General features: G+C 46.4%; 3 protein-coding genes across 3 annotated transcripts; all 3 read right to left on the reverse strand.

Annotated features, from left to right (window-relative positions):
- Positions 1-67: 67 nt before the first annotated feature.
- Positions 68-3,257, reverse strand: HOXD10 (homeobox D10). Its single transcript, XM_017835179.1, has 2 exons — positions 2,476-3,257; positions 68-1,089 (listed from the first exon to the last, which is right to left on the reverse strand). Exons 1-2 carry the CDS (start codon positions 3,215-3,217, stop codon positions 812-814), a joined length of 1,020 nt encoding a protein of 339 aa, XP_017690668.1. The 5' UTR covers positions 3,218-3,257; the 3' UTR covers positions 68-811.
- Positions 3,258-10,891: 7,634 nt separating this feature from the next.
- On the reverse strand, positions 10,892-12,445 carry HOXD11 (homeobox D11). Its single transcript, XM_017835265.1, has 2 exons — positions 11,761-12,445; positions 10,892-11,186 (listed from the first exon to the last, which is right to left on the reverse strand). Exons 1-2 carry the CDS (start codon positions 12,365-12,367, stop codon positions 10,951-10,953), a joined length of 843 nt encoding a protein of 280 aa, XP_017690754.1. The 5' UTR covers positions 12,368-12,445; the 3' UTR covers positions 10,892-10,950.
- Positions 12,446-18,005: 5,560 nt separating this feature from the next.
- HOXD12 (homeobox D12) lies at positions 18,006-19,666 on the reverse strand. The gene is made up of 2 exons (XM_017835558.1): positions 19,030-19,666; positions 18,006-18,760 (listed from the first exon to the last, which is right to left on the reverse strand). The coding sequence occupies exons 1-2, from the start codon at positions 19,589-19,591 to the stop codon at positions 18,522-18,524; spliced, it is 801 nt and encodes a 266-aa protein (XP_017691047.1). The 5' UTR covers positions 19,592-19,666; the 3' UTR covers positions 18,006-18,521.
- Between the last annotated feature and the right edge of the window lie 52 nt (positions 19,667-19,718).

The following is a 19,718-nucleotide window of genomic DNA, read 5'->3' on the forward strand; positions in this document are numbered from 1 at the left end:
AAAAAAAAAAAAAAAAAAAGGAAGGGGGAAAAATGGAGGAAAAGAAAGAAAGAGAACCAGGCAGACACACACAAAGACCAGAATATGGTAAAGAAGGTACACCAATCCAAAAAGCTGTGGATAGAGAAGGATCAGGACACCAACCTGGATCTCTGCGTTAAACATTTGTAGAAAACCAAAGGAACCGCAGTAGTTTACAGAGTTTATTGCATTATACATGCAAACAGAACATGCACAAGAAGGACAATTTGCTTCTGAACGACTACTATTCCACATATGCACCACAAGGAAATGTCTACAATGGAGAAGAAGGAAATATTCCATTTTACGAAGGACAATCTCTAAGTTCATTTGCGAGAATAGTTACATTATAATGTGCTTCTCTTTCCCCCCGCCCCCAGTTTCCCCCTGCTCTTTTTCTGAAAGTATTGAATGTACTCAAAATGTTATGGTCCGTGTAACAGCCCCACATAAATACCATTTTGTTAGTAAAAACATGAAAAAGTCACATTGCTTGGATGTTCGACAGTTCCAATAAGTTAAGACCAAATGATAATATTCAATAATAGTTACCCTGCATTACGATGAGAACAAAAATAAATTACACGTGCTAGGTTTTATATATACTCATCATAGTAATACATATTCACTTGCAGCGCTAAAAGAAGGACGAAGAGTCACATTCTATCAGAAAATAAAACAAAACAAAACAAAAAACTGGAAAATGCCGGGTTTTGCCAGAGTCTCTCCTGCTTTTAGCAAGTGGCGGTGCTGTGCCCACTCCTCACTGGTGTCCCCCCGGGGTTAGGGTTTAAGAGAAGGTCAGATTAGCGGTCAGTTCCCGGATTCGGTTCTCTCTGCTCATCTTCTTGAGCTTCATTCTGCGGTTTTGAAACCAAATCTTGACCTGCCTGTCAGTGAGGTTTACGCTCTTACTGATCTCTAGACGGCGCTCTCGAGTGAGATACATATTGAATAAGAACTCTTTCTCTAATTCCAGTGTTTGGTGTTTAGTATAAGGACACCTCTTCTTTCTGCCACTCTTTGCAGTTAGCCAATTGCTTGTTGGAGTATCAGACTTGATTTCCTCTATCAAAATCAAAGAAGAAGAAGAAGAAAAAAAAAATCAAAAATACCTCAGGCTGTTAGAGTGTACCCTTGGCCATGACCCCTCCTGTGCAGTGTCTGGCAGATATGGTGGATGTGGGCATTAAACACGGTTCGGGTAAGGTGTGGGCACAGGGAGGGGACCTGCTGCCAGGCTGGGCTCGCCCGTCCCCACGCACGGCACCCTGCTCTGTGGCCGCCCCGCTCTCCTGCCCCTGCCAGTAAGGGTCTCTCAAGTTTTCGGCCGGCGTTTAACATTTCAACAGTATTTAACCTGCTATCCGCCCCATGAACACATCTTAACGGGTCTAGCCTCGCCATGGCCGCCTCGGGCTCCCACGACACTTGCCACCAAAATATTCCAATTACAAAATAGTCTCACACTCTATTTTGAAGCAGCATCCCCACACATATCAGCTGAATCACACGAGCACACCTATAAACAGATATAGACAGTTTCCCAGCCAGAATGATATACAAGAAATTTCCACCCTCTGTCTCGGATTTTTTTTTCCATTTTCCTTTTAGTTTTTTTCCCCCCACCAGAAATAAATCTGTCCCACATCAACCTAGACCTGGGCTACTAAATATAATTCAGATAAAGCAATTCTTAATGCATACTTAGGGTAAAAATCGACCTAGAGGTTGCAAAGTACATTTTGATAAGAAAAAAAATCCCGTTTTTGGATTCTTCGATACACGCCGTTCAAAAGAAAGGCTCTAGTGCACTTTCAGAGGGAAAATAAAATCAGATTACCACCGCCCTTAGCTTTCAAAAGCATTTAAAAAGACTGGTGCACTTTTGGACCAATCTAAGGTTATCTAAAGCACCACATTGAAATATTCAACCTTTGGACCAGGCAGATAGCAGGCTGCTGCTTTCATTGTGCATTTGTTTCGAACTTTACCCAGCCTTGTAGCACCTATTCCTCACCTATTTTAAGAGGATAGTAATTAACTTTAAATGCAATCAAACCGCAGTAAGGCTCAGCGGAAAAAATAAAAAAGGCGAAATACTAGGAGAGAAAAAGTTGAGGTGGTCGTATTTTACAACCTCCAGACCTGCTTTTTTAGAGGTATGGGGCTGCTTTTGGCTGTTGCAGCGCATTAGGGAGCACACGGCTATATTCCCCGCATCACAGAGGCGGTCTGCATGCACGGGAGAGGCAGATCTCTACGGAAAATGTTTGGACCATTTGGTGTGGCATTTTTGCCTGCCAAAATCTTCAGAGAGACAGCACCTGCAGCCCGATACTCCTTAGCATTAAATGTGATGGCTGTGATGCTCGTTAGTATATTCGAGCGTGCTTTATGGTGCTGGCGTGTTGGAGTTACACCACGGCACGGCTTAAACTCGGTAATACAGACCTTTACTCTCCTTCTCCTGGACTTCTGGGCTGGACACGGAGCCTTCAGGCAGACAGCTCCGCTCCTCTTGCAACGTGGACTTGGGCTCGGGACTTTCCACTTGAGAGACTTTAGCGGTGCTGTCTTGGTTGTTCGGGTTTTCATTCATTTTCTTTTCCAGCTGAAGTTGAGCAGATATCTGCGGTTTGGAGCTGCCGCGAGGGTTTAACTGTAACATTACAGTTGAACTCGTTTCAGGGCTATTATTGTACTCTTGGGTTTTCCCAGTGGCGTAGGTCTGGCTCAGTCTAAAATATCCTGGGACGGGAACCTCGGGGTTCTCAATGGGGCATGATTCAGACACCAGCCTCTGGTAGGAAGGGACGTCTGCAGAAATGAGTTTGGATCTCTTATCGGAATACATGCAGCAATTGCTTTCTTCCTTAATATTTGTAGTGAAGGAACAAGTGGGGACCTGCTGTGTAACAGGTTGCTCTATTCGACAAGATCTGTTCGGGTCTGTCCAAGTGTCTACTTGAGGTATATAAGGATGTACATTCATACCCATATTTTGGTGATTAACTTCTCTCTTAGCCAGAGACGGAAGGAGTCCACAGGTTTGCATCCCATACGTCCCAATGTCTGTGCTAGGTGGCATATACATGCTGGCGCTGTTGGAGTAGAAACTGTCACTCCTGCACGCACTGATGAGAGAATCTACTAAAAAAGTATTAGCGGCAGGAGAGCTGTTGGGAAAGGACATTTTGGGGCGGAATTTGAGGAAGAGAGATTGTGTCCTTTGTAGGCTGACATCTCTAGGAAAACATTCCCGTTGTAATTGCGGATGCCTCCGCGCTACCACATGACAGGCGGGCCCAATGGCAGCGCCCGCCGCCCCGCCGCTGACGCGCCCCGCCGCTGACGCGCCCCCGCCGCGCCGCCCCGCCGCGCCCCGCCGCGGTCAACAGCGCCCCCTGCGCCCCCGCGCCGGCACCGCACCGCCGCACCGCGCCCGCTCCGCGCCGCGCCGCCACCGCACCGCCACCGCGCCCCCCCCGCGCCGCGCAAACACCGCCGCCGCTCCCTCCGAGAGCCCCCCCGCCGCTGACAAGTGCGGGGGACAAAAGGTTGCGGGATTTATTAATGCGTATTAAGGAGAATCAGGGGGCGATCAATAAAAACCCCTCATCTGCATTCTCGGGCTACTCGGTAATTTTCTTGCTTCTGAGGCTTTTTCAAGAGTTATACCCTCTGTTGCCGCGCACGGGAAGATATTTTATTAACAAATCAATCGAGACTTTGTAAAGGATAAGATTAATAGTTAAGATTTAGCATAATGGCGTTCACGTTATGAATTATTGAAAATTATACTATTGATTTTTTTTTTCCTCGCTGCTAACCGAGAAGGTCAATTTTTGTTTTAACACAAATCGTCAAATATTAAAAGGTGGACTTTTGTCATAGCTCGAATTTTATAGGGAAGCTACATTCCTCAAATTATTTTACAATGCTCTCTCCAGACCGCCTGGAGAGGGGGTGGTGGGAAAAAAGTAAAAAAAGTGGGGTTTTCACTTGCTCGGGAAACCGAAAGCACCAAAAAGATAATTTCTCCTTCTGTAATACTGCTCATTAAAAAACATAGAAACCGATATCCTGAATGCAACTCCTTCAAGCAACTTTTTCTTTTTCTTTTTTTTTTTTTAAGAATGATAAATGCATCTGTATTGTAAAATAAACAAACAAACAAAAAGAAAACAACCAACTGAAGGCAACAACAACTGTCTACGTGGTAGTCCAGAGTTTTTCGTCCCAACCTTTTAAACCTGTTTTACTGTTTTTCCTCCCAGTTCTTAGTCGTATTTACACTGCAGTTACTACATTTTAAATACTGGCGGTACAAACGGGTTTTATTACTCTTTATCTTTTTTTTTTTTTTTTTTTTAAGTGTTCTCAGATTGGAGTATTTCTTATCTGGGACTAATGCTGTCAAAGACTCTCATCCACACAAAGTGAACTTGTTGATAATTTTTGTTTCGGATTCATTCGCCTGCTTATTTTGGGCCTTTCTACCATCAAAACACCCTTTCAAATCCCCAAGAGCAGTCAGCACTTGAAAGGATTAAAAGAGAATTTAAATGCATCTTTCGCACAGTTACAAACAAGCGTTTTCCACCAACGTGGATTTGAATTTTCCTCTCTTTCCTGACATTTGGATATTTTGCACTTTACCGTACACTTTACGCTGCTGATAACAATAACCCTATTTAAAATTTCGCGGTGGCAATGAGACAGACCTTTTAAAACCTTATCGCAGCTGTTCAAATACAACATCATTGTCAGGTTAAGAGCCAGTGCCTTTTATAGCTGCAGTCTCCAGCTCCTGGGTTGCCGGAGAGTTTAAATATTACCTTCGCAATATTCTCTGCTCGCGAGCCCTTTCCGCAGCATCCTCTGCGCCTGGCGCAGCCCCTGCCCTACCCGGGCACGCTTCGCCGCCGCCGCGGGCTGAGCGCAGCCACGGGCGCTGCGGCGCGATTGCCATGTAAGATCATGATCAGAGCCATGGCTAAGACTCGCCTGAGCCGGGAAAGAAGCCGCGGCTGAGCCCACGAGCTCCCTCCGAGCGCCGCGTCCCCCCCTCGCCTTCTAGCAATTTCCTCCTCTTCAACAACAGCCTGGACAACCCACAGAGTTTAAAGAAACAAAATACTATTTTTCTTGACGCAGTTTAAGACTTGACTATTAAATCTAATCAGGAATTTTATGCCCATCAAATGGCTCTTTCATAATCTTTATTTACACTGTAAGAAAAGGGGGTCCCAGAAAAATCCCAGCTGAAGTATCAGCCCAGAGGTTTGCGGCGGGTTTCGCCCAACAGTAAAGTTAAAACAATAAGCAAATGCTAAGCTGCTTTCCACGCTGGCCTCGCTGCTGCTGCTGCTGGAAGAGCTGAATTCTGGACTCCTGATTAGACTTGAGGGCTCTTTGATTTTTTGTAATTGAAAATATTAATTTCGTGCATGTCACTACACGGAAACTCAGATGACTGTTGAGATTATAATAATTTAAATATTGTGTTCGGAATTGGCAAACGGCTCCATAAGACCCTTCCCTCACGGTAAATCATGAGGGTTTTAAAAAGGAAGCAGCAATTTTTTATTGAAAATGAACAGTAGAAAGTTTAAGTTTGATGTAAATAGAAGTTGAATAAACACGCGAGAGCCACTGGGGAACTGGGGACTTAGGCTCTGGGCATTTAATGTCACTATTGTTTTAAATCATATTAAAATGGAATAAAGTAATTAACATTAATAAATAAATCAATATTGTGCAATAAATGAGACATATAATCTACATTAATATAAAGGTTTTGCTCTCAGAGCCCCATATTTTCCAAACGAGGGTGGAAAAATGCCCCAACCAATGGGTCCATGCAGATGTAAATTACTGTTTGTAATAAAGCATAGGTGGACATTACAGTTTTCTCCTCTAGCAAATGTCAGGGCTAAAAACTGGAGGTTACCAGACGTGGCAGCAGGGCTTAATTTTCACTGCCTTATCTTCCTAGACCTTATTACTGGTGATATGATTATTTTTTGTCTCAGCTGCGCCGAGCATTCTCATAGTTGCAATTTGCTGTGTTTGTGTCTCATTATGTGAGGGGGATGGGAGAGAAGTACGAAAGAAACTATGTATTTTGCAGATGCCTTCAGTAACAGAGGTATTGCGAGAAATGTCTTCTTTTAAAAACAGGCTGGAACCCAGGAAGTTTTTAGTAAATTTCCTTTGATTTACTCGATTTCAGCATTTTATTTAGAGTGTATTTAAACGCGCAGACTATATATTTTATGCCACACTGTTAAATTGCAGGGAGACTGAAGAATAGTTTTATTTAAGAAAAAAATTGGCTACGATATTGTGCCCTTTCTTCTTTTAATAATGCAACTGTCACGTTGCCCAGATTTCTATATGCCATATTTTCATAGAAAGAGTCGGCGTCTGGGCTGAGGGTTCAGATTCCCTGGATTTTTTTTGACGGAGGGCGGGGGACAGACACGACATACTGCTGACATTATGCATTTCCCTAAATAGGAAAGCTTATGAAATAAACAAAATAGCACGCTGGCCTTTTCTTCAAAGGTGTTATTTCTGAGCGTAAGGATCGCACCGTAGCATTGACTGTACTCTCAGCTTCGCCCGAAGCCTCAGCCCTTCCCCTATTGTATTTCTATATTTCTGTGAACACCAAAGTGCATATCTGGTGTGATGAGATTTTACGGTGTATATTGGTCGCCCATCTAGACCTCAGCCTCGGTATTTGGGCTTCACATTTATCTTTCGGCATATTCCTGCCGCATTTATAGTTTAATCGGAAAATAAGCAAGTGCCCTTTTCGTTCTCCGTAAAGGACAAGCCCAAAGACATTTGGAAATAGCTCACAACCTTTTGTGTCTAAAGGAATTAAACAGAGAAAAGGATAAAAAGGAAAAGTAGAAGAGGTTGTAGACAGAATCATTACATTTACACGATGGTTCAAAACAAGAAGAAAGCGGCATTTCCGTATTCTGGTGTATATATATAATTTTTTTAAATTAACACACACCCTGGCTCCCATCACTCGTTTACATGCTCTGAGACCGGCCTCACCGTAATTGCGAGGGATTAAAACACCTCGTATGAAGCCTGATGGGTTTGGGGTTGGTGTGGGCTCTCGCAAGGAGCACTCTTATGCCAAGAAAAACAAACACAAAAACTTCGCTAAACATTTCCCCCTCGAAATGAGTATCTCCACCGAGAGACCAATGGATTTTCCTCCGGGATACGGCTGTGCCTGCAAGGACTACCTCTGGCGTCAGGGATCCCAAGGATTTCAGATTGTACAATGCCGTTTTATTACCGACGGAAAGGCTATTTCTAGGAAAGTGTTAACAATGAACTTCTGAAAAAAAATACCCCAGCAACCCAGCAAAGTGCCAACAAATGCTTTCATGAGACACGGGGCTCTAAAAAACGCGGAATATGGCTGAGCACACATGAAATAGATTTTGATGAATTCTGCAAATAAGCAGAAAGCAGCGAAATCCTTTCTTTACTCAGATTCTGATCAGAAGTGCACACTGGAGGGAAAAAATAAAACAAAATAAAACAATAACCAAAAAGATAGAACATGTTCTGTCGCTGGAGAATGTCCAGGGAATTCATGAACTTCACTTTAATTTTCTAATGTCTACTTTCATTTTAATAGAACTCCATAGTACTTTTAAAGAGTGGGATTTCATTCAGCAATGCCTGGCAAGGTGATGTTAGAATATTAATAATATCTTCTTTTCTCTTTAGTCTCTCTGTCTGTCTTTAAAAAAATAAACACTCCCAAGAGCTAACGTTAATCTCTCCTTTAAATAAAATATGTTTTTAACATTATGTTTTCCGTATCCAGCGATTTATTTAAGAAAAACCTCAAGTAAGAAGCAAAGATAAATTGTGGAAACGCGTGGTTTTACATTACTTTTGTTTCACCCGCTTTAAGGCTCTCCTTAAAGGATAGATTTTCGTTCGAGGGAATGAATTCTGAATATCTCAGGGTTTGGATTTTTTTCTTTCTTAAAATTATGGGGGTTTTATTTTTTTTTTTTAAAGCTCGGATGTATTATAAAAGATTATGACCAAAAAAAAAAAATCTTTTAAAATGGCATATTTCTCCAGCACGTCACGGTTATGGGTTATTTGTTTAATAAATCTTTTTGATGCTTTATTTTCTCATTTGGAAGGCCCTGAAATCTTATCGTTACTTATATATTAGATATTTTATTAGCAGTGGAATTATTATTAGGGGGAAAAGAGACTGGAGCACCAGAGGCTGCGGCATTGCAGCGCCTGGGCGCGCCCTCCTGTGGCCGTTGCCCGCCAGGCACCGGGAATTTTCTCCTCTTCCAGGTCTTTCTCCTCAGCTAAATTTGCTCTCAATCTTGGGTTTCTTCTTTTCTTTTTTAATAGAAACTTAACACTGCTATCATAGAGCATTTTTGTAAGATGAATGTTAGGGTGTTTCGGTTTCCGCGGCCTGCTTTTGCGGTATCTTAGCATTTGGAAGGCATATTAATATGCTGAGAGAGATTATTAAAGCACTGCAAGGAAGAGAAAAATCAAATCACTCGTTCTCGCCCTGTGGATTCAGGATCGGGATACACGCAAGAATTTTTCTATAAGGTCAGGCAAAATTCTAGGAGGAATTCCACGCGACTTCGCGCATTTCTAATTAATGGTCTTTGTGGGGAAAAGTGCATCCGCAGAAAACCTGCATAGAAATATTGTCTTTCTCCCTAAAATACGAGGGATTTCCTAGAGCCCACGTTTTTGTTTCCTTCTAAGCAAAAACCTTCTTTTTCTTATCAGTTAAAAAGTAATAACAATAATAATTAAAAAAAAAGAAGAAGAAAGAAAGAAAGAAAGAAAGAAAGAAAGAAAGAAAGAAAGAAAGAAAGAAAGAAAGGAAAAGAAAGAAAGAAAGAAGATGTTTGGGTCGAATTCCCAGGGTGCGGAAGAGAAAGAGAGGGAAGTGAGGAGCCCCCTGTGCTCCAGCTGGCGGGGACCGGAGCCGGGCACGCTCACTGCACGCCGCCGAGAGCTCACCTCGACCCAGCCGGGATTTTCTTTGCGTTATGATGCATTTGCTAATATGGCCAGCTATGCGGTAAAAAGTGTGTGTGTGGCTGTGCGTGTGTGCGAGAGAGAGGGAGGGAGGGAGAGAGGAAGACAGAGAGTGGGTGGTGGTTGAAAATAACAGAGGAACCTTAAGGCGCCTAATTATTCAGAAAGGTTAAAGGTGATGACCTTGACATTTTGGAAGTTCAAAGGCATACACTTATGTTTTTCTTGCTAAAGTGTTTAAAAAATTTTTTTTCGTCATGCCTCCCTCTTCTTCTCTTTCTCGATTTTTGGAATTCTCGGGCTTTTCCTGACTGACTTGGCACTTTTGCCTTCCCTGCGTGCGAGCGTAACGAGAGCCCCTTCGTCCTATTCAAAAAAGGCAAATTCTTTTCTCACTCGTCGCCTTTATTGCACACTGCGGAAATCTCTTTTTCACCCACCAGAAGGTGTATAATATAACCCAATTAAGCTGTTTAGAACCTCGGGTTTTATGGTGTTGTCTAGACAGTTCAAGGTTTTGTAAACAGCCCAGCCAGGTCACCCAAGATAAAGCGGCGAGGAACGGAGCGGATCTCCACCGGGTGCTGGCCCCCGGCGGGGCCCGCCGCGGCCGGGAAGCGGGCTAAGCTGAGCTCCCACCAGCGCCGCACTCCGCTCACCCTGCCCGGCAATCATATTTAAGAGGTCCACCCTCTGCCTCCAAAGTGCTGGGGGGTTTTTTTAGTTGGTTTTTTTTTTTGCCTTTTTTTTTTTTTTTTAACCTCCACTGCCAATTGTTTATAGCTCCCTCTTGTCTGACTCGCTCTGAGCCCTCGGTCTCTCTGCCTTGCCCTTCACTAACAAGTAAACAATCATCGACGGTGGGGATTCTGGGCTTATTTGGAGCCTGATCAGTTAAACAAAAAAGCCTTTTTCGCTGTTTATAGTAACTGTTGTACCATCAGAAGTGATGGTCTGCAGACAGCCATGTTGGCTCTGTCTCACAGCGAGGGGAAGGTACGAATACCTACAAAGGGAGAGTTAGGCATCTAAACTATTACTTAATTAAAATTCATTTAAAATAACCCGACTAGGCTTCCTCCCGTTATTATTTAACTGAACTTGGCTCTAGCCCGGGAAACGCTAGGATCTTTCGGAGATGGAAATCCATACAGCAGTGCACGGAAGCTATAACCTTAACTTTACTAGAAACAATTTATTCACATGAAAAAGACAGTGGCCCATGCTTTTGGATGACAATAGAAACATATATATATATATATTTTATATATATAGTGAGCGCACATTTACCATCTCTTAAATAAACCGCATTCACTTAAAGGGAGGAAATTGTTATCCTAGCTCAAAAGCAACAACAGAGCCCCCCTCGAACTCAATGAATTGTAAGTAAAAACTACCAGACACACTGCAGGTCCATTGCTGGTACTGTGGGAGAGGAAAAAAAAGCACCTTTGGCGAAAAACACTTGAGAGTGGACAGTTGGATTTACTCTAGTTTCCCCTTATCAGGAATCTGCTCCGCCAAGCCCTGAAATCTCCAGTGGCCATTCAGTGTGTGGAGTTGCACATGAAAATGAAACTTTGAGTTCCGCAGGGTGGATGTGTCATGTAAACCAATTAACTTTTGCATTCAGATGATAGGACAGAGAGACCAAACTATTCATTGTGTTTCTTCTTTCTTCCTTTTCTCTTGCTTTCTCTCTCTCTNAGAGAGACCAAACTATTCATTGTGTTTCTTCTTTCTTCCTTTTCTCTTGCTTTCTCTCTCTCTCTTTTTTTTTTTTAATATATTTTTCCTTTTTTTTTTTTTTTTTTTTTTTTTTTTAACTTTTTTTTTTTTTTTTTTTTTTCAGAACAAGGGATTCCCAGTGAAATACTGGAGTCGATCTCTGTTCAGTTTCTTTTCTTTCATCCTTCGATTCTGGAACCAGATTTTAACTTGCCGGTCAGTGAGGTTGAGCATTCTGGACAACTGCAGTCTTTTCTCTTTGTTTATATACACGTTGAAGAAAAATTCCCGTTCCAGTTCTCTTATCTGATATTTGGTATAGGGACACCTCTTTTTCCTTGATCGCTGGGGAATTGCTGAAATTCAAGAAAGAAGAAACTTATTTACGCTTCTGCTACGAACATGCTCAGCTAGGAATTGATCAGAGTCTTTGATAATATCCCATTGCCTGGATAGCAGCCCTCTGGCAGTTCAAAAAATATTCCTGACGCTTATAATCTCCGGGTGATTTAGCAAAAAAAAGCCAATATTTCCCAACTTCTCCTTAAAAGAGAGCTCTTCGAGCAATACAGAGAGATATTTAAATGGGCTGGAAAAATTCCAAGTTTCTCAAAGTCCTCTCACGCACACCCCCCGCCCCAAACAAACGAAGATCTTAAGCTCTACACCGAAGGCAACTCTGAGCACTACCTGTGAAATCTCTCCGTCTCCCCCCGACAAATCAACAATTTAATAACAATTAATATCCTCTTCCAAGAATACCTTAAGCCCACCTAAATTGGTTTCCTATCGTAAACACGCTTTACAACGGTAAAGGAAATCTTATAGGATATATAAAATCCTTTGGATGCTTATAAAATTGCACATAAAATGCGGCTTGACAAAGTGTTGGCCTTGTACTCTTGCCCCCAATTTACTACTGATACCTACCTGAACTGTTGCTCTTCTCTGCAACAGCCTCACCAGAAGGGGAATCGGCGCTGTTTGCTGGTGTCACTTTCTTCTCCTGGCTGGAAGGTGTTTTACTGCAAGTGTTGTTCTGGGCTTTCAAGTCGCCCTTCTCCGCGTCCCCCTCGCCCTCGGAGTGCTGCTGGTACGGGGGTCCGGGGGCTGTCTCGTAAAACTGGTCGAAACCTTGCGGCAGGATGCCGTTTCTCCCCACCGAGCTGTAGAAGTTGGAGGCGGCGGGAGACGGTCCGTGGTGGCCGCAGACAGGGTCCGTTTTGAACAACATTTCCGTCCTCCTGTTCGCAGGCTGCAGAAAGTCTCTGTGCATCACCTCTTCAGCTGAGTAATAAGGAGCATAACTGCCCCTATACTGCCATTTGCTGCGCTCTAATCCGTATTCCCTGAATGCTACTTCGCGCACAGGTTGAACATGAGGTAAATTAGAAGAATAAGGAAAAGTCATTTGACAGGACGACGACTGAGACAAAAAAGAGGGTTTCGTCGAGAAATCTGAGGGTGAGACGTAATAAGCGCACCCTGGCAGATACATATTGGATGTGCCGTGACTGCAATCGTCAAACTCAGTCATGTCTTCTTTTTTGCGATTGCAAGGAACCAGGAGGCTTCAATGCATTGAACAAGATCCATCTATTGCACAAGAGGGTTTGGACAGGATCAACTAAGAAAAAATCCCCACCGTGTGCTGACGTGCAATTCATCTTGATTGATTCTAGTGGTAATTATGTCACGTGACGCGATGTAGAAATGTCCTTATATCTATATCAGCCCCTCGGAAAGGCTCCTAAGATCTCTCCAAAGAGCCCTCCCAGCACGGGGAGGCGAGCGCGCCGTTTGTACAAATATAGCCGTTTTTTCCTCTCATCCTCTCACCAGGCGATGGGAGATACACGTAGGTGGTGCGGCGGATCACCTGGGGCCGCGCCGCCCGGGCAGGCGCCTGCCCACCGCCGGAGCCCGGAGCAGAGCCCCACGACGAGCGGCCCCCCGCCCGCATCGCCACCCGGCCTCCGCGGACAGCCAGGGGGGAGCACTGCCACCGTCGGGGAAGGTGGCCCTGGGGGCGAGGGGTGCGGGTTCGCCTACGGGCACCCTCGGCTCGGAAACGTGATCGCTCCTACTTAGAGGGAGCGATGTTCTCCGGCCGCCGCTCACGAAGATGATAAGCGGGTGGGTGATGTTTCACTCAGGAAAGCCAAGTCCCATTCACACGCTCGAGAGTACAACCGGATCTGCCCGCCCGGCTCCTGCAATCCACAGTTGGCATCAAAACCGGTCACGAAATTCAAAGCCTGAGTTTCGACCACCTCGTTTTCCCTCGCTTATAAGCCCAAACACTGCGCGCTTGTATCAGGGCGCCAAACTGAAATGAGAAATACGCAAACAGAACATCTCTCAGCAGCCGGGTTTATGAAAGGGAGACACTTTCGTGCTCTTCTGGAAGGCAAAGGGCTAGGGCAGGAAAAAAGGTCCACCAAGCTCGGTTTCCTTAGGAAGCAGAGCAGTACACAAAGTGACCTCTGTTCCCCTGCCTCCAACTCCCACCAAAATGTTCATTTTCATTGGAAGGGAAAAGCAGGACTGGTAGCAGGGGACACGCACAGCAGCCGCCAGCCCCTCTCCCGCCCTGCCTTCGAGGACTCATTTTTGCCAATTTTCATTTTCTCCTCGAAATATGATTTTTTTATGGACAAGCACAAACAGAGTCGCAAAGACTGAAAAGAGAATAAATAATACACTCCATTAATAGCCCTATGCTCGAGCAATTCCTCATTCCAGAAACATTTGCCAGCTCTCTATGGGAATGCCTTTTTTCCGCCACTGTACAGCATAGCCAGGATAGCCCCACCACATGCAGCTCTCCAAATAAACCCGAAATCAGGACGACTCCCCCAAGCCGAGTAGGGCCGCCTCCGGTCACCCCGGCAATGCCCGGGTGGAGGCTCCGGCAAGTCAACAGGCCCCGCATCACCTCCACAAAGATCAACGTCCAGGTCCTACAGCAAGCAGAAAGCCCAGCAGGTGGGGAACCGGCCCCAGAGAGCTGAGGGCAAGCGGGGAGAAAACCCGTGTGTTCCTCGGCTCCTCGAGGCGGCGATGCCCCCTGAGGACCCGGCTTCGCTGCGACAAGCGCCTCCGGCGCGCCCCCGGCTCCATGATGCGGAGAGGCTCCGGGGGCGGGAGCCCCGCAGCCCGGGCTGTGCCCCGCACCCTGTCCCCCGCCCCGCCGTGGCCACCGGAACGGCCTCTCCTGCATCCCCTGGCTCCCCAGAGCAGTCGAGGGCTGCCCAAGGGGCTTCCGTACCTCAGCCCGGCTTGCCCTTTCTAAAAATAAAAATATCAAGCCAGGCAGATATTATGGAACTCATTCCTTCACCCCCGCCTTTCTTTCCTTTTTTTCTTTGTACAGTGTGCTAATTTTTTTTGCCTTGGTACCTCGCTCGCAAACACCTGAAACGCCAAACATTGCTCCCAGTAGATAGACTCTCGCAAGTTATCTCTAGAAACAAAGCGCAGGACCACCATTCCTTCCCTTAATCGGCTCTCAAGACCCCTCGATTCTGCTGCAACAGACAAACAACCTCCTAAAAATGATGTCTGCGCAGTTAAAATGGCTCCTGTGTCACTTACCACCCTGGACCTTGCAGCAAAGCAAAGCAGGTCTCCGTTTAGACTGTGGCCCCCCCCCCAGGTTTCTGATCGCCTATCTCATCAGAACTGGTGCCTCTGGGAATCTATGGAGCTTCATTTTCTTTACCGTCAGACAACTGGTTTCGCCTTTGTCAGAACGCTTCACCTTCCTTTCGATGCAACAAGCCTAGCATCAATTTTGGCGCAGGAGCCAACCGGTTTCAACTAATTCAAGTTCAAAGACATGGCGACGATTTGTTAGTACGAAAACAGCCCTTTTAAGAAACAGTCCTTTAAAAAGAGATCTAATTTGGGAAATGTGAGACAAATATCACAGCAGAGACCCCTTTGGAATAAGGTAGAGCTGGGGGTCCCCGTCTTCCAGAGCATTTTTGCGCTGGGGTCGGTTCCCAGCCCAGCTCCGAACATTACAGTAGCCCCCCCCTTCTTTTTCTTTCCCTTTTTTTTTTCTTTTTCCTTTACGCAGATTAAATAGCATCGAAACATAAATGTATATCATGTACACAGTCAGACGAATACTTTACCGTTAGGCGTCTTGAAACATCTGCAATCGTTGCCTGGAATCACCAAGTATTCAGGTCCAAGTGACATTTCCAAATGCTCTCCGTGAAAATTAAGGCGACTTGCGTAACGGTTGGGTTTAAAAATATACCCGGTCCGGCTGGAGAAGACGCGATATTTTTGTGCCACCCAAGATAAGACACTAACTTGACCTTAACTTTGTTATGGCGCCCCTAGTATCTGGAGAACGTGAACAGACACTGTCTAGCAGCTCTCGTAAAAACCGACTGGAGAAGAGATTCTGAGTCATTTCATTTATTGCCACTACAGTTCTGCAAGAAAGCTTTTCCTCCCTGCCAAACTTTAATTATTTATGCTCTTTTAGGAAGCACAAAGGCATCCAGAGCCATTCCCAAGAAGCTGAGTTGCGCTTGCAGCCTTATCAAACGAGAGGGAATGGCGAGCCTTCTCGGAAGGGCTTTATCACGTTTAGGCTGCAGTGGGAATGCAAAGATGTTTATGTTTGAGTAAATAAAGGGGTGGACGGTCGCCTGCATGCTGCGGGGGGACGCGTGCGTGGGAGCAGCAAGCGGGTGCCCGCTGCTCCATCCCGCCCCGCATACACCCGCAAAGCCGGAGCAGGGGACGAAATACACCTGATAGGACACCCGAAACAATCCAATCGAAGGGCGTTGAGTACATCCACCTCCTTCGGGTGCATCTCCTGCACGCCCACCCGGCATGTCGCACACGCGTGTGCACACATGTGCCCAGGGGGCAGCTCGGGTGGGTGTGCGCAAGCAGAGCCGCAGAGGCAGGGCGCGCCCCGCATCTGCAGCTCTGCCACGCGTGTTGTGCTTCCCCACGCCCGAACGACCGTCCTCGCCCTCTGCTTCAGAGGAAGGGATGAAACCTGGAGCATGGCACGCGTGAAATCATGCACCACTTTCTACCACCGATGTGTCTATGCACAGCATGAACCCGCAACTGTGTACGTCTGTGTGTGCACACGGTTACACACAACGGGCGCTGCTGAAATAAGTGCATCTACACATATACACAGACACATACAGAGATACGTAATACACATACTTTCGCACCAAATCGCAATTTAGGTCCTACCTCCTCTGGTTTTTCTCTTTCCGTAGGCGATTTAGACTAGGAGCTTCACAATAAGCTATCATCGTGGATCAGATGCATTTAATAAATAATACATTGCCTTTCACATGTCTTCACCCGGGGTTCCTCTTCGGATTTCATATCACCCATGTAATAAAGGGACGGGTTTCAGTGGGGAGAACTAATACAAGAAAGAATGGCGTAAGGGGTCCATTTCTCATGGACTGTAGCCGTCTGACTAGTATTCCAGGAGAGAATAATAAAAGGGGCTTTATCTGGTTTTTGCTTTTCTCCTGGTTTGCATCACTGAGGTTGCTCCTAGTTTTTTTAATTAGGGAATGCCACTGGATGAAGAGACCCTTATTGTCCGCAATGCGTCAGTTCCCAGCACAGAGGCTGAATGCCTCGAAGATTTGGAGGAACCCAGGAATGGTGTCTATGGCTGTAGATGGCTAGGTACGCATCCCTTGCCCCTGGGGAACTCTCACCCGGCGAGGCTTCGTCCTCGCTTTCCCTCTGGCAGCCACCACGCCATGAGTGAGGTAGGGTTTTTTCTGCATTGGGCAATGCGGTAAGAGCGGCGAGACACGCGTTGGGCTGGTTTTCCCTCTCCTCACGACACACCACCCTAGCGTTATCTTTGGGGCTCTCTGAAAAGCTTTCGGGGAAATGGCTGCACCTCTGTCCACCTATAAATCCGGGATTTACCTCCAAAATCATCTGTCTACGGTGCCCTTGTGAGCAGAACTTGCTGCACAGGAGTGAGTAGGAGCAAAGTTCAATTATGTCTCTTTATGAAATAATGAGTTTATTGCCTTCAGGAAGGCTATAACCTCGTGTAAGTAGGTAGCAGCTTTGTGCCGTCCCTTGTAGTTGTTTAGCCTTGTTGCATACGCCACGAACAACCATATCTGAGCCTACTTTATTTACCAGAAAACAAGGCGGCCTCTGCCCCTTCGTTAAGGATCAGATTTAGATGGAAATTGCGGCCAAAAGGGTTTTTAATAAGAAACAAAATTCCATGAGTTTTTTTTTTTTCTTTAGAATTTACATTCTGAGGTAACAGATCAAGGCAATGTCTAATTTTCTCTGGCCCTGCAGCTCCGGCCAGTCTGACTGCTCTGGTGCTGCAGAGACGGGCGGCTCTCGGCAGAGAAAGCTTGTCATCAAGATGCGGGGAAAATGGATCTCATTCTCGTCCCAAAACAGTAATCAAACGGCTTGAATACTGCTCCCAGCCCCTCTGATTGGGTTATCCTCTGAAGTTTATATCTGGACAAAAACCCGAAACTGTTCTCCCTTTTCCCTCATAAAAACCTAAGCGGAAATGGCCGTGGGGACAGAACCTCAAAATAATCAGTCCCACCAAAACCTCCGTGCTCTCCAGTCTCCCGCGTCTGCAGCACCCTAGAGGTGAGACGGGGCCCCCAGCTTCCCTCCAGCCGTGACCCAGCCTGGGGCCCTGCCCCGGCACCGCCCGCTGCCTTTCGCCTGTTTAGGGCAGTGCTTGGACAAGGCCAAAGTCAGGAGCGCTGGAAGGGCAGGGCCCGGCCGGACCACCTGAGAAGGCACCGGCGCCGGACCCCACGGCCCCTCTGCGTCCGCGGGCCCCCGCGGTGCCCCGGAGCGCGGCGAGGGGCAGAGGGGCGGTTTTTCCCGAGGGAGGACCTTCTCTGCCGTACCCGGGGAGCAGCCCTGCCCGCGGCCTGGGGGCTGCGGCCCCGCTGGCGGGCACACACGGCCCCCCGCCCGTGCCGTGCCGTCGGGACGGGCCGCCCCAGCGGAGCGGAGCTGCGGGAGCGGTCGGTGCGGAGCCGGCGCTCAGGTTACGCGCGGCTTTGCGCGGGTGTCACGTGCCCTCTCCGCCGGTCTGCGGTCGGATCTGCGGCTCTGGGAGGTGTAGGGGGGAAGGAAAGTGGGAAAAGGAGGGGGGAGGAAAGACTATAGAAAAAGGTTTATTTGTTAACCACTTTCCCCATCTCTGCTCGAGCAGGTTACTCCAAACCACAAAACAAGCCGGCGCCGCAGGCTCGCCCTGGTGTACAGGGCAGCAGATGAAGGGAGCAGCCGGGACTCACAGAGCTGACGTCTTTACTAGGACGTTATTCCTTTATTTTGCTGCAAAATGATGTTTACATACAGATAACAGAAATCGATCTTATTTTAGCACCGCTTGTTCTCCGGGGAAAGAGAGGGTAAGATGCAGGAGAAAATCTATATAAATGGAGAAAGACAAAAAGCTGATAATACATGTTTCCGTTCTAGTCCGTCTCATCTTCTTCATCTTGGCTAAGAACTCAGCCTTTGCCAATTTCCGCGGGGATCCTACGCGTTTCGAGAAATTGGTTTAAACGGTAAAAAGACACACTCCCCGCGTTTCAGTCGCGCGTACGCTCTACTCTAGGGGTGAACACTCCGGGCACAAGTTCATGCAGAAACGGGCGGACTCTGCTCTAGTACATAGAAAGAGCCTGCTCTCGCATTACTACTCTTTTCTTTTTCATCCGCCGGTTCTGAAACCAAATTTTAACTTGCTGATCGCTTAAATTCAGTCTGTTCGATAGTTCTTTCCTCTTCTGTCGGTTAATAAACTCATTGAGGAGAAACTCGTTTTCCAATTCAGCAATTTGTTGTTTTGTGTAAGGTTTCCGTTTCTTTCTTGATCTCCCCTGGGTGGGGCACCAAGGCAAACCTACAATAAACACGTCGATAATTTAGTGGATCAAGTCTGGGTATGCAAATATATGAATATGCACAACATCCCGCAATAACAGGGCTAAACTGGGTCGGAAAATTGGGCAAAGCACATCCAACACCACAATTTCTATCTAACCTCCGAGTCTGATTAAGCGATTATCGCTCCGAAAAGGTTACAGGGGGGTTACAAAATAATTACAGAAAATCTTAGAAAGCAAGTATAGCTAGGTCGCTTCTAAGTAAAGCGAGATATTTAAGGCATACCATCCTGTACTGAAGGTCTGAGGCATGACTGGACTGCTGCGGGCTGAACTGTCAGGTTCAAGTTGACGGAATTCTTGATGTCGTCCTTTAAGCTTGAATTGCAGGAATTCACTTCAAAAAGAGCAGCCGAGCCGTGCAAACTTCTCTGCAGGCTCGAGTGGTCATACTTTACGGGCTTTAAGTTGGCTGTGTGAGTAACAGTTGGGTCATTTGCAAAAGATTGCCTCTGCCTGCATCTCTCCTCTTGTTTGGAGCTCGCATCATGGGCGTAATATTTACTGTTGTCTTCCAGGCATTCCTTGTTGCCGTTGGAGCTGATGTTGATTGGAACGGAGCCGGGGAGGTAAGGCTGCGCCGCGCCGCCGAACGCGTGGCTCTGCGGCTGGGCTGCGCACGAACTTGAGCAAGTCCAAGGGATCGAGCTCCGGGGGTAGGAAATGGTGGGCAGAGCCGCCAATTGACTGCCATTAGCCCGCAAATTAGGAAAATAAAAGGAATCTGGAGATTGCAAATTCAAGAGAGAACCAACGTAGCCAGATCTGTAGAGACTGCGATCACACATTTCCAACAAAGGACTTCAGCTGTTCTTACAGCGGTATTTAGTTACAACAGGGAATAAGCGGAAAGCCTGAAACGATTGGACGAAACTTAGCAGACAGGTTCTTCAAAGCCGGTAATTTCAGCACCGC

This window comes from Lepidothrix coronata, unplaced genomic scaffold (genome assembly GCF_001604755.1).
Source record: "Lepidothrix coronata isolate B3197 unplaced genomic scaffold, Lepidothrix_coronata-1.0 Scaffold7, whole genome shotgun sequence".
NCBI lineage: Eukaryota > Metazoa > Chordata > Aves > Passeriformes > Pipridae > Lepidothrix > Lepidothrix coronata.

Bases quoted from the DNA above. Each gene is read 5' to 3' on its own strand.
- HOXD10 (XM_017835179.1), bottom strand. From the start codon at position 3,217: ATGTCCTTTCCCAACAGCTCTCCTGCCGCTAATACTTTTTTAGTAGAT. The intron at 1,090-2,475 runs GTCTGTATTACC...TGATTTTGATAG, and splicing joins CCAGGAGAAGGAGAGTAAAG to AGGAAATCAAGTCTGATACT.
- HOXD11 (XM_017835265.1), bottom strand. From the start codon at position 12,367: ATGACTGAGTTTGACGATTGCAGTCACGGCACATCCAATATGTATCTG. The intron at 11,187-11,760 runs GTAGGTATCAGT...CTTGAATTTCAG, and splicing joins AGAGAAGAGCAACAGTTCAG to CAATTCCCCAGCGATCAAGG.
- HOXD12 (XM_017835558.1), bottom strand. From the start codon at position 19,591: ATGTGTGATCGCAGTCTCTACAGATCTGGCTACGTTGGTTCTCTCTTG. The intron at 18,761-19,029 runs GTATGCCTTAAA...TGTTTATTGTAG, and splicing joins CAGACCTTCAGTACAGGATG to GTTTGCCTTGGTGCCCCACC.